General features: G+C 33.9%; 2 protein-coding genes across 3 annotated transcripts; one reads left to right on the top strand and one right to left on the bottom strand.

The window, feature by feature from the left end:
• The first annotated feature begins 805 nt into the window (after window positions 1-805).
• LOC110318724 (olfactory receptor 4F15-like) lies at window positions 806-1,744 on the top strand. The gene has a single exon (XM_021193958.1). It carries the CDS (start codon window positions 806-808, stop codon window positions 1,742-1,744), a length of 939 nt encoding a protein of 312 aa, XP_021049617.1.
• Window positions 1,745-4,350: 2,606 nt separating this feature from the next.
• LOC110318695 (olfactory receptor 4K3-like) lies at window positions 4,351-11,301 on the bottom strand. Of its 2 annotated transcripts, XM_021193910.1 has the most exons (2): window positions 10,380-11,280; window positions 4,351-4,370 (listed from the first exon to the last, which is right to left on the bottom strand). In XM_021193910.1, exons 1-2 carry the CDS (start codon window positions 11,278-11,280, stop codon window positions 4,351-4,353), a joined length of 921 nt encoding a protein of 306 aa, XP_021049569.1. The 2 variants fall into 2 exon arrangements, with proteins under 2 accessions (XP_021049569.1, XP_021049571.1); XM_021193912.1 differs by lacking the exon at window positions 4,351-4,370 and having other exon boundaries at window positions 10,348-11,301.
• Between the last annotated feature and the right edge of the window lie 1,696 nt (window positions 11,302-12,997).

The raw sequence follows: 12,997 nt of genomic DNA on the forward strand, positions 1-12,997 counted from the left end.
TTACCAACCATTTATTAAAGCATGGATATTTCCTTTAATTAATTCCTAAACAATAAGCAAAGACTTAATTCTTAGCATATATCTATACATACATAATTACACACATATATATATATATATACATATATATATATATATATATATATATATATATATATATATATATATATATATATAACTTTATCTGAATCAGAAATTTACTGACCACCTATTTGTTGATGAGTTTTAGTTACTTATTCTCCTGGGTATTTCTGTATAGTTTTCTCCCTATAAATAGTTCTTACTTAACATTATTCATTCTTTAGATTTTAGTGTAAACATCTCCCAAAGTGGTTTTACTATTGATATAAATTTATGTACCACCCAGCACCTGATTCCTATCCACGCAACTACCATATAAGATTCCTGTCTACCCAACTAACATAATGAACCACATAATGTTATTGGATGTTTAGTGTTAACTATAATTCAATGCCTTAAAGCCTCCATGCATAACTACAAAGAAAAATTAATTTGAACTTCAAGACAAGTGAGCTTCATATCTAGACAGAACAGTGAATGAAGAGACTGTGTTTACTGCATATGGCATGTACCTGGCACAAATTATCTTGTACTCACAGTTCTCCATGTTATCTGCCCAGTTATTGAACCCTTGTTAAATGAATGGGCAAATCCATGTTTTCTGAGGGCTGTGCTAAATGAGGGTGAAGACTTTTCATTATTGTAGGCACCTATTTCTTTTGAAATTTTGGTATATTCCTTTATAATTTTTTGCTGTTTATTACAGGAAATAGAACCAAGGTTAATGAATGAAATAAATTACACCAAAGTGTCTGAATTTGTGTTTCTGGGACTTTCATCATCTAAAGAAATACAGCATTTCTTTCTTGTCTTCTCTGTGGTATTTTATGTGGCCATCGTGCTGGGCAATACCCTTGTTGTCTTTACACTAGCCTTTGACCCACATTTACATTCCCCTATGTACTTTCTTTTGGGAAACCTCTCATTTATTGATTTATATCTTTCTACCTTAACTGTACCCAAGATGATTTATGATCTGTCTTCTGGGCACAATACCATCTCATTCCAGGGTTGTGTCTTCCAGATATTTGTTCTTCATGTTCTTGGGGCATCTGAGATGGTATTGCTGGTAGCCATGGCCTGGGACAGATATGTGGCCATATGCAAACCCCTCCACTATTTAACCATCATGAGTCCACGGATGTGCCTGTTGCTTCTATCTGGGGCTTGGATTATTGGCTTTTTACATTCAGTGGCCCAATTAGGTTTTGTTGTCCATTTGAGTTTTTGTGGTCCTAATAAAATAGATAGTTTTTACTGTGATCTTCCTAGATTTATCAAACTGGCCTGCATAGACAACTACAGAATGGAGTTCATGGTTGCTGCCAACAGTGGCATCATTTCTATTGGCACCTTCTTCTTATTGATAATCTCCTACATTGTTATACTGTTTACTGTAAGGAAACATTCATCAGGAGATTTGTCCAAGGCCCTCTCGACACTTTCTGCTCATATCTCTGTGGTAGTTTTATTCTTTGGACCATGCATCTTTGTGTACATGTGGCCTTTTCCTACTGTGCCAGTGGATAAGTTCCTTGCCATCCTGGACTTCATGATTACACCCATCCTGAACCCTGCCATTTACACACTACGAAACAAAGACATGAAGGTGGCAATGAGAAAACTGAGTTATCAGTTCCTGAATTTTAGGAAAATGTCCTGAATAAGCCTGCACATATGTTACTTAGCATGTGTTCCATGTGCTCAAATAGTAAACATCCTTACATAACTGTGTTTTTCTTTGTATGTCTGATTTTTTAAGTTATATAATCCTCTCAAGATTTATCTATGATGCTGTAAAATAGGTAAAAAGAATGCCTTTTATAGAAATCAACTAATTTTAAAGATTAACTTATTTTTATTTTATGTATTATCCATTTTGCCAGTATTTTGTCTACCCCATTCATTGCATGCATGCAGTGACTGTGGATGCCAGAGTCCTCTGAAACTGGGGCTTTGGATGGTTATAAGCAAGTATATATTACCTGTTGGGATGGCCTTCCCCCACATTGTATGAAGGTGTGTCCCTGTATTTTCAATTGTTCATGTCTGTGCCAGCAGAGAGCTTAATGAAAGCAGAATATTTGGTATTTTATTTCAATACCCTATTACCAGTTTTCTAAATGTAAATTCTTGTCTTTCCTCACCTGCCCAAGAGATTATTCTCTGAGATTATCATATTAAAAAGCTAACTGCCATGGGGGAGGTTACTAACATTCATACAGGCCAAAGGGCAACCCAAAGAAGTGTATCTAACCTTGACCTGGTACTTGTTAGTTTAGACTTAAATGTGGCTTTGGGAGAAATAAAGAGCTTGCGGCTATGCTGGGGAAAGATCAGATCAACCAGGCAAGAGAAGACAGAAGCATGGGTGTAAATAAAGCAGGGAGGTAAAGAGATACAGACATAAGGTGGGTATTCAGTCTCAGGGAAGTTAGGTTAAGTTAGACTGAAACAAAAGGTCAACAACCTTAAACTATATAGATGTCTCCATGTCTTTATTACTAAACAGAATACACAAAAGCCCCACAATAGTTACTAGAAATGTAACCTATTTTTCCTATAAGAACAAATGCTCTTAACCACTAAGTTATCTCTCTAGCTCCAATGAACAACTTCTTTATTCAGCAATCAATATATACTTACAATGTTTTCGCATCATGTACACCGTGATTAAACTGCCATAAAACATGTGAATCTAAATGATTTGTGGATGTAAATATCAAATATTATCAGAAAAGTGATTGCCAAATTATATGATGGTTTCATTTATTAGATTTCTGAGAAACCTCCATAATGCTTTCTATTAAGGTTATAATGATTAACATTCCTGCTAATATTATAGAATAGTTTACTTCTTTCTATCATCTTACTTATATTATTTTAATGTTATATTGCTGTATAGTACATACATGTATTAATGAGTTTTCATTTTAATACATGTGCATAAGGTATTTATCTATATTCAGCACCTTCTATAATCTCTTGCTAAACTACTTCACCATCTAATCTCATGCATCTTCCCAATAAGCATTTCTGCATTCATAACTTCTCTTGTGACCCAATGCATTTTATTAGGTTGTTTACAGGAGTATGAGCATTTAGCCAATGGCTATACATCTGAAGAAAATATTTCTCCTTTCCTTATCTGATCTTGCCATGCTATAAATCCTCAGGAAGCAGTGACCATTTTAAGAAGGGCCTCTGATAGGCCCAGTCCAGTGGAGAACTTATGAAAATAGTCATAGCTGTTGTGATTTCCAATGCAACAGTCCTGTCATGCTCAGAAGTCAACATTACACATACCTCTACCTTTTATCATTTCTTACATTCAGACTCCTTGTTCTATATGATCCCTGGTTCCCAAAGGACATGCTATGATCTTTATTCCCAATTATCGTTCTTCAATCACATTCATTTCTTGTCAGTATTTTACCAGCTATGCATCTGTGCTTCACCATTGTTCATTGCAAAAATATCTTCTCTGATATAAGCATAAAGTATGTATTGTTTTATATAACAAAAGCATAATTATTTGAAAGTAAACATGAAAAGCATATCATGACAATTTACAATATCAGTTGCTTCACCAGTAAGACTTAAAATCTTCCCTAAACATGGTATGTTGATCAGGGTTAAAGAAATAAATATGAATTCTGTCTTGCCTATCAAGCATTAAAAACAGTCAGAAAGTGACTGGTTTCTCCCATGACAAACTTGTCACTATTGTAAGAAAATTTTCAACCAGCCCAAGATGAATTTCTGTATGTCCTTAGAGGTATATGGTATCTTCAGCCATTTTTGCTGTCTAGGTAAAGTGGCAAACCAACTATATTGACAATTGCCTGTATTGTTTGGGGAGCTTAGGAAGACTTCCTGTTCAATAAATCATAAGAAATAACTTCCACCTGGCACTGGAATTTTCTATCAATACCTTAAGATTTACATAACAGGCTTCTGACAGTAAGCACTTGTTGGTCTCCACAAAAGTATCTGGGTTTGGTGATCGTAAATGGGATGGATCCCCAGGTGGGGCAGTCTTTGGATGGTCTTTCCTTCAGTCTCTGCTCAACACTTTGTCTCTGCAACTCCTTCCATGGGTATTTTGTTCCCCCTTCTAAGAAGGATCGAAGTATCCATACTTTGGTCTTTCTTCATCTTGAGTTTCATGTGGTTTGTGAATTGGATCTTCTGCCAGTGACTGACAAATACAGAGGTGAATCCTCGAAGCCATACATTGGACTGAGCACAGGGTCCCCAATGAAGGTGCTAGAGAAATTTCCCAAGGAGCTTAAGGGGTTAGCAGCCCTATAGGAGAAACAACAATATGAACTAACCAGTACTCCCCAGAGTTCCCAGGGACTAAATCACTCACCAAAGAGTACACATGGAGGGACTCATGGCTCCAGCTGCATATGTAGCAGAAGATGGCCTAGGCAGTCATCAATGGGAGTTGAGGCCCTGGGTCCTGTAAAGGCTCTAGGCCCCAGTGTACTGGAATGCCAGGGCCAGAAATTGGCTGTGGGTGGGTTGGTAAGCAAGGGGAGGGGTGAGGGGATACGGGGTTTTCAGATGGGGAAACCAGGTACAGGAACAACATTTGAAATGTAAAGTAAATATCTTATTAAAAAAGAAATAAAAAAAGATTTTGCTAAACAGCTTTAAACACTCACAAAGTTTACAATCTATCAGGATGTTATTTTTTCACTTTACTTTTGATTAAAGTATGAGTTTTTCAGAGTAGTTTGGCTGGCCCTCTCTCCATTCCCACTTCTTCCTATAAACTCTGCCCTTCCTTGCTCTTTAAATCATTTTACTCACAGTTATTCCTTTAACACATCAATATCAGATGCATGTCATGCCCCCCTGACTGTTAGAGTGTCTTTTTTAAGGGCCTGTTGCTAGTCTTCTAGTCTCTTAGCACAATCATACCCACATAAATCTAAAGTTTAGAAACTATGATGTACCTGTGAAGGGGAATGTGATAATTTCCTTTTCAAGACTGAATTTCTTCATTTAGTATAATATTTCCAATTCTACTAATATTCACACAAATTTCATAGCTTTATTTTTATAGTAGTAAATTCCCATACTGTATACATGACGAATTTTAAATTTTTATTCACCAGTAGATGTATATTTAGGCTGATTCCTTTCCTTGATTATTTTAATTAAAATAAAAATAAACATGGTTGAGCAATGATCTCTAAAGAATCTTTCAGGAGCATGATCAGAAATTGTAGAGATGCAAGTCTTATTTCTGTATTTTTTGAGGAATCTCCACAATGCTTTCCATGGTTTATGGAACTGTTTACAACCTCAACAACAATAAAGGTTACCGTTCTCCAAATCTTTCACAGAATTTTTGTTATGTCTTTTATGGATGTTAGTCATTCTAAATGTAATGAAACAGAATCTAAAACAGTTTTAATTCCTAATAGTAAAACATGCCAACATTGCCATCTTTGATCCACTTGGAGTTGATTGTTGTGGAGATTGATAGATATATCTAAAGTCCCTGGATCATTAATTAAAGATGTTACATAGTTTCAAATTTGTAGTTTGGGTATTTTTATCAAGCACTATGTACATTTATATATAATTATATATATATATATATATATTATGTATTACAAATACATAATTATATGTACATTTGTGTCTTTATTTTGTCCCATGTAAAGATTATCTGTTTTCTCTACCACTTCCCTGCTGTTTTCATTACTATAACTCTGTAATATGAAATCTGGTGGATAAACCCTCATCCAACATTGTTTATCCTCACATTGCTTTGAGCATCTTACGTGATTCTATAAAAATTTTAAACCAGTATTCTTTTTCTGTGAATAATGTCATTTCATTCATAAGTGTATAAAATATACATATATACATATATGCATATATATTCTATTTCTGAGAACAGTGTCATTACTTTCATATATACACACACATACACACACACATGTACAATTTTGTTCTCTTGTCATATTGATTTAGCTAAGACTTCAAGCACAATTCTCAACAATAGTGAAGTTAGTAGATACCTTTCTCTTGATCGTGATCTTTATATTTTCCTCTACTATAATGTTGGCTACAAGTTTGACATATGTAGTCTTTAATATATTGAGGTATGTTTCCTCTATTCCTAACATTTTCAGATTTATTTTTGTCTTCATATAGTGGTGTTATATTTTCTCAAGTATTTTCTGTATTTTTATCTCCAGGTCTATGTGATTTATAATAGGTCTTGACTTATGTATAGTGAGCCATATTTATATCTCTGAAGTAATTCATCTTCATCATGATGAATAATCTCTTTTATATGTTCTTGAATTTTATTTTTAACTATTTAGTAATTATTCATTTGTGTTCATTTGAGACATTGTCTGTGATTTTCATTTGTCATCATGATTGTATCTTTATCTGGATTGGGTGGGGGGAATGGTGGTCCTGGGTTTATAAACAATTCATTAGCAGTCTTTTGAGTTATGAAATAATTCACATGAAAATGGAGTTACTTTTTCTTTGAAGATATGTCAGAATTTTAAATCTAATTTGTCTAGTTCTAGTTTTTGAGGCAGGTGGCATTTTCTATCTGCTTTCTTCTCATTGATTTCAGTCTCCTGAGGTTTTAATAATTAAAACCTCAAGGTGTTTAATTTCAAGTGTGTGATGATGTCTCATTGTAGGTAATAGTCCATTTCTTGTAATTAGTAGTAGTAAACTTTTTCTACATACCCACTGGCAAACTGTTTTCTTCTTTTGAAAAGTGTTTTACAGCTATATAATCATTCATGTAAACAAGAAAAACATAAGTTAGAACAAAAACTTGAAAGAATTCAGAAAGTAGAAGAGTGAGAAATGTGAAGCTATAGCAATCAATCTTGGAGTAAATATGTGTATTAAGCTAGTCTGGACTAAATTGAAAGAAAAAAATTAAATATAATTAAAAGGCAAGGTGACACTTACATAATGAGCAGAAACCATGAAGAAGTATATTGCTATACTAAGTCACATAAAAACTAAAATTCAGAATGAAATTAGGTCAATGCTAATCAGATAAGCATTATCACCCTTTAAGCCAGTCTATATGAAACACTGTAGAGAACAGTAATGGTTTCAGTCATAATATAAATTAGATATCTATTATTCTCCTACAAATATGTGTAGAATTGTAAAATAATCATGAAACAGAAGAACAAACAGGGATGTGTGCATTATAATTAATGAGGAAGAGTAAATATAGGTAGTAAACAGATAACTCAATTGTTAGAGTTAGCATAATGAGAATATAAGATCAAAAAACAAACAATAATAATATTTCTTTATATTTTTAAAAACAGAAAACTTTAAAGCTGATTTTAAAACATAACAAATTTCAATTGGCAATTGATAAAAACAAATGCTTTTTTTATAAAATTGGGGAAAAACCATGAAATATGTATTTTCAAACCTGGAACAATACAAAGGATAATAGATTTGAAAGCAGGCTTTAAAATGTAAGTTATGCTATAGAGATATAAATGATCTAGACCATAAGGAAAGTTAATTAAAATAATATGAAATACGGTGTTCTCTGTGTAAATTAACATTAGAACTGAAGATAAAATGCAAGCATTATTTCAAGTACTAAAGATAAGAGCATAGGCACATATTTTAAAATATCTGTAAAAGAATAGTTAGATCCTAAGAAAACTGTCGTTTTTCTGAAATCTAATGACAAAGGTAAGGAGATGAATCACTGGGTAATGATCTAGCTTTATAAGTGTGAGGACTTGAGTTCTATTCCCAGGATTTATGCAAATGATGAGTGACCCATTCTATAATCCCATCTAAGAGGGAGAGACAAGAGATTCTTTGGACATGGTGGCTGCCTAGGCTGTCCCAGAAGGTGAGATTCAGGGTTCCAGTGAAATATTCCGTCTCAATGTATAAGAAGAACACCAATTCAAAAAGCCTCCTGATATCAACCTATCATCTTATAGCCACCAATGATACACATTGATGTATTCTTGAGGAAGAACACACACACACACACACACACACACACACACACACACGTAATAATATAAATATACGCATTCATTCTAAATAGAGTCATATATACATAAAAACATAAAAGATAAAAAGATTAAAACAGCTAGAAAATTAAAATTAATGACTTCATATGATCAACCATAAAATGATGACACTACAATAGGAAATATGAAAGCTGAAAGACATTAAAAATAATTTTAGGCTATGCCACAAGCCATAGATGGTCTAATAAAAATTCCAACTCCAGCAGTGAGAAGTCCTCTTTGAGTTGGAGGTCAAGGTTGCAAGGGAGACTTTCAAATTCTATGTCATTATTGTTATATTTGGCTGTTTCACCCTCACACACAAAAGTGGAAGGTCATCATCCTATTGATGAAGTCACCATGCACTTCAGACACAGAACCAAGAGGACCTAATCTGGAACTGATCTGAAAATATTCTCCCTGAAGACTAGTTCTCCTTTTACCAGAAGGCCCAAAATTATGTAAGCTTCCAAAGAATGGCAATAACCAATAATACTAGTGTATGAATCACAATAACCAGCACTGCATAATAATCCTCTCACAATAGTGGTGTACATAACTCAGTATTAACCAATAGCTCTCTAACTGGAGTTAAAGTGCACTCAACAAGGGGGAAATCATGCCTTGTATTAGTAACCTAGAAAACTGCCCAGGGTTTGCAAAGTTGTGGATCTTGGAGAAGAACATAAAACTACTGCTTTGTTAAATCAGCATAATCCCTAATTATTTTTAAATATTTATCCTTCTATCCACAGAAAGTGTAGTTTTTAGCTTTAATTAAGAACACACCCCTTTGCAACAGATGGAGACCAGTATGGAAAAGAACTAATCAGAACACAGCGTTGTAAAAACCATTCTCAACTGATATATCTATAACTCCTGCAACTAGCAATCAAGTATTACTGCCCAAGAGGGGATGAGTACAATTGGTTGAGAATACAATTGTTTCCATGGTATTGGCAGCTGACTACATTCCTGTCTGGAGGGAAAAAAAAAATCAGTGGTCTACTCAGGATTTGAGATGGGTTCAGAAATTCAGTTGGAGAGTGAATCACCTTCAGAGTAATCTAGCACAGAAAGCCTATTACATCTCTTAGCAAGCTCCGTGGATGAAACCAGAAGCCTCTGGGTCAATATAATGTTATCAAGGACTAGAGCCCTCTGGCCTGCAGAAAGCACAATACTGGACTGATCTGAGGTTACCTCTCCTTGGAACAGGGGGCAGAAGCTCAATACTGTTAGCCATTGGTTCTGTTTCATATTTTATTTTATTTTATTTTATTTTATTTTATTTTATTTTATTTTGTGTGTGTGTGTGTGTGTGTGTGTGTGCAACTATAAATGTATATATGCAAGTGTGAGTGCAGGTGTTCATATAGTCCAGAGTTGTCAGATCTCCTAGAATTGGAATTATAGGTGATTATGAGCCACACATCTGTTCTGGGCATTAGATTTGAGTTATACTCTTTAATTGGCACTGGGTTAAGACTTTGTAAATATTATGACATTATTATGCTAATGACATTTTCTGTGCTGAGCTCTTTTTAAGCCTTTATAGAAAATATCATTTTAAAGCTTTATATAGATAATTAGGACGCTCAAGAGTGGGTCTCTGGGTGGCCTTCCCCTTAGTCCTGGCCACTTTAGCATGGGATATTTTTTGTTACTAGCAAGTAAATAGAATGGCCTAGTGGAGATTCTACCATTTTAACACTTAAGATTGCAAGGAGACTTCAACATCAAAAGAGACTATTTCAAAAATGACAAAGGACATTCTCCAGTCACAACCACACGAAAGAGACATACTGTAGACTCCAAAAACACTCGAAGCAAGATAACGTTAGGATTAGTGGAAAATTTAGAGAATGGTCACATGCTTTGATAATTGATTTTATGGAGGGATAATGAGGGCTGAAGTAGCAAGTAGCAGCTCCAACTACAATAGGTATGAGTAATTTGTCATTAACCTGTCAGTAACTTGGGATAATTAAAATCATAATTTTAAAGATTAGAATTATTATATAGACAGAAATTTATTTTTATACAATGATGAATAAAATCGGTAAACTTGAAGAGACACAGATCTTTTAACAAGCAGTACATATAAGTTTCATCAGTTGGAGAATATTTGTAGTCTAGAGTAAAAGAAAAAGTTTGATTAGTTTAGGAACATACAAGTTAACATTCTAATAATGTAAAATCCTAAAATATCCATGAAACTCATTTGCTAGCATTGTAATCTCTTCATAGCAATTTTAATCTCTTTGTTTCTTAAAGTATAAATGGCTGGATTCAGGAGAGGTGTGATAACTGCATAAAACACAGCAAGAAACTTGTCCACCCAGGTTATGCTGACTGGCCACAGGTAGATGAAGATGCAGGGCCCAAAAAATAATACCACCACTGTGATGTGAGCAGTACAAGTAGAGAGAGCTTTGGATGCCCCATCCTTAGAGTGAAGGCAGACAGTAGTCAGGATATGAAAATAGGACACCAGCAACAGAACAAAGCATATGGCTGCTAGCACACCACTGTCAGCATTTATCAAAATTTCTAGAACATAGATGTCCAAGCAAGCTAGCTTGATGACCAATGGAATATCGCAGAAAAAACTGTCCAAAACTCTGGATCCACAGAAGGGCAGATTTACAATTATAACCAGTTGGCTTATTGAATGCACAAAGCCAATCATCCATGATGCCATCACTAATCCAATACACGTATGTCTGCTCATAATGCTGGAGTAATGTAGTGGCTTACAGATAGCTACATAACGGTCATAAGCCATTGATACAAGCAGTACCATCTCACCCCCTCCAAAGAAGTGTCCAAAGAAAATCTGACACATGCACCCTCCAAAAGAGATCGTCTTTTTTTCCTTAAGGAAGTCTATGATCATCTTAGGTGTAGTTACTGAGGAGAGACAGAAGTCAATGAACGAGAGGTTGGCCAACAGGAAGTACATAGGAGTATGGAGATGAAGGTCATTGATAATTATGACTACAATGAATATGTTGCCAAAAATGGTGATTAAATAAAGTGAAGAAAAGATCACTAAGAAAAAAGCCTGGAGCTCCCAAGAGTCACAAAGCCCAAGAATAATGAATTCAGATACTTCAGACTGGTTTATTTTCTCCATTTAGTTCAGTTCCAATTTATTCTGAAGTGAACATAAAGAATGAGATTCTTGGAATAACAGAGAATATTAATTAGAAGGAGTTCTTAAATTCTTCTGATAGAAATGATTGAACCTTTTGGAAATGACCTTGGCTTTTGGATATAATAGTCTCTACAACATTTGTACATTCTGTGTCTTAGAAACTTTATTCCCATTTATTTACATGGAATTATTATAATATAATTAACATAAACATTATATAAGTGCATAAGAAGAAATGTATGCTAATGTAATGGCTATTGAAAAACAATCGCATCCTGTTCAGAAACACAAATGAATATAAATAAATATTAATATAAACATAAATAAAAGATAAATACAGCTATATAAAATATAGAACAATTTAGTAAAATATAGTAATTAAAGTGTTCAAAGTGGATTTTGAGATAGTTCTTAGAAGATGAAAAGCAATACAAAATATACTTTGTATGGACATGATAAAACTATGACTGCAATGACAAAAAAATTTTAAGAGAAAAGTAATAAAGTCAGGTCAGGCAAAAGGTAAGAAGGAAGCTAAGCATAAAAGTGCATTAAGATACTCATTAAATAAATAGTTATGATAGATGCATTAATATGAATGTTATCTGAATGAGGAACTATAATCAGTTCAATACTGTATATCTGAATTAAATGTGAATTTAAAATATAAGAATCATCAGGAGCTATACAACATATAATGTTCTATATGAACCAAAAATATTAGAAGATTAGGCCATTAATGAACCCCAATAATTATATGATTAATGAGTGGATAAATATGTAAGTTACTTATAAAAATAGAAATAGTGATACTAGTTCTGATAAAATTTACAACATTGTTTCAAAATGACAATAGTTGATTGTATATGTGCTGAAAAGCTAGTAAATTGTAAGATGTTTGGCCATCTGTGATAGGGTAAGCATTCAGTCATCATGAAAAGGTCATGAATATTGGAAAGAAATATTCTCTGATCACAAATTTCAAACTTTCTGAATCCTGTATAAGATCATTTAAAACCTAAAAATACCTATTATCGTGAATTGGGAGGCCTAGTTATCAGAAAAATAAAATCTATAGTTTAGTTCATTTGGGCTAAAATGTGACTTAGATGGAGAATACACTGATTAACATTAAATTTCAGTTTTTCAAATAGCCTGTGAAAAGCTGAAGTCTGGACGTCAGTATGGAGTATAGTTCAAACAAGACTCATATAAAGACTTGGACTGGGCAAGTGTCAATTTACTTCTGAATTAGAAGATCCTTGTTCTCTGAGACTATGTGCTGTGTTACAGAATCAGATGAGCCCTTCATCTCTAGCATGTCTATAATATTTCTGCTGACTCTCAGAGGCCATGGACTGAAAAGCCATGACTTTTAATAACTTTTAGAAGAGAAATATGTTCCCTGTATGTTAAATGAAATATAAATATAAAATATTCCAGCCAATTCGGAATATAGAAAATGTCCTCTACATTTTCATACCTTTCAATTCTCTTTCCTTCCACTTTCATTTACTTTTTTCTTCCTTCCTATCTTTGCTTCTTCTCACATCTTCCTCTTTACTTTCTCTGCCTCCTCTTGAACTATCCCAATTTCAATTGCTTTGCCACACTTCATCAAATATCTCTACAATGTCAAATCCTGTTTTCTATAACAGATGTCAGTTCATCATCCTCTATCTAAATTAGAAAATGT

This window comes from Mus pahari, chromosome 3 (assembly GCF_900095145.1).
Source record: "Mus pahari chromosome 3, PAHARI_EIJ_v1.1, whole genome shotgun sequence".
NCBI classification, from domain to species: domain Eukaryota; kingdom Metazoa; phylum Chordata; class Mammalia; order Rodentia; family Muridae; genus Mus; species Mus pahari.

What these genes read in the sequence shown, in the direction of transcription:
- LOC110318724 (XM_021193958.1), top strand. Translation starts at nt 806, where the DNA reads ATGAATGAAATAAATTACACCAAAGTGTCTGAATTTGTGTTTCTGGGA.
- LOC110318695 (XM_021193910.1), bottom strand. Translation starts at nt 11,280, where the DNA reads ATGGAGAAAATAAACCAGTCTGAAGTATCTGAATTCATTATTCTTGGG. An exon ending in TAAAATTGCTATGAAGAGAT is followed by an intron (nt 4,371 to 10,379) that starts TACAATGCTAGC and finishes AACCCCTTAAGC; the next exon opens with TCCTTGGGAAATTTCTCTAG.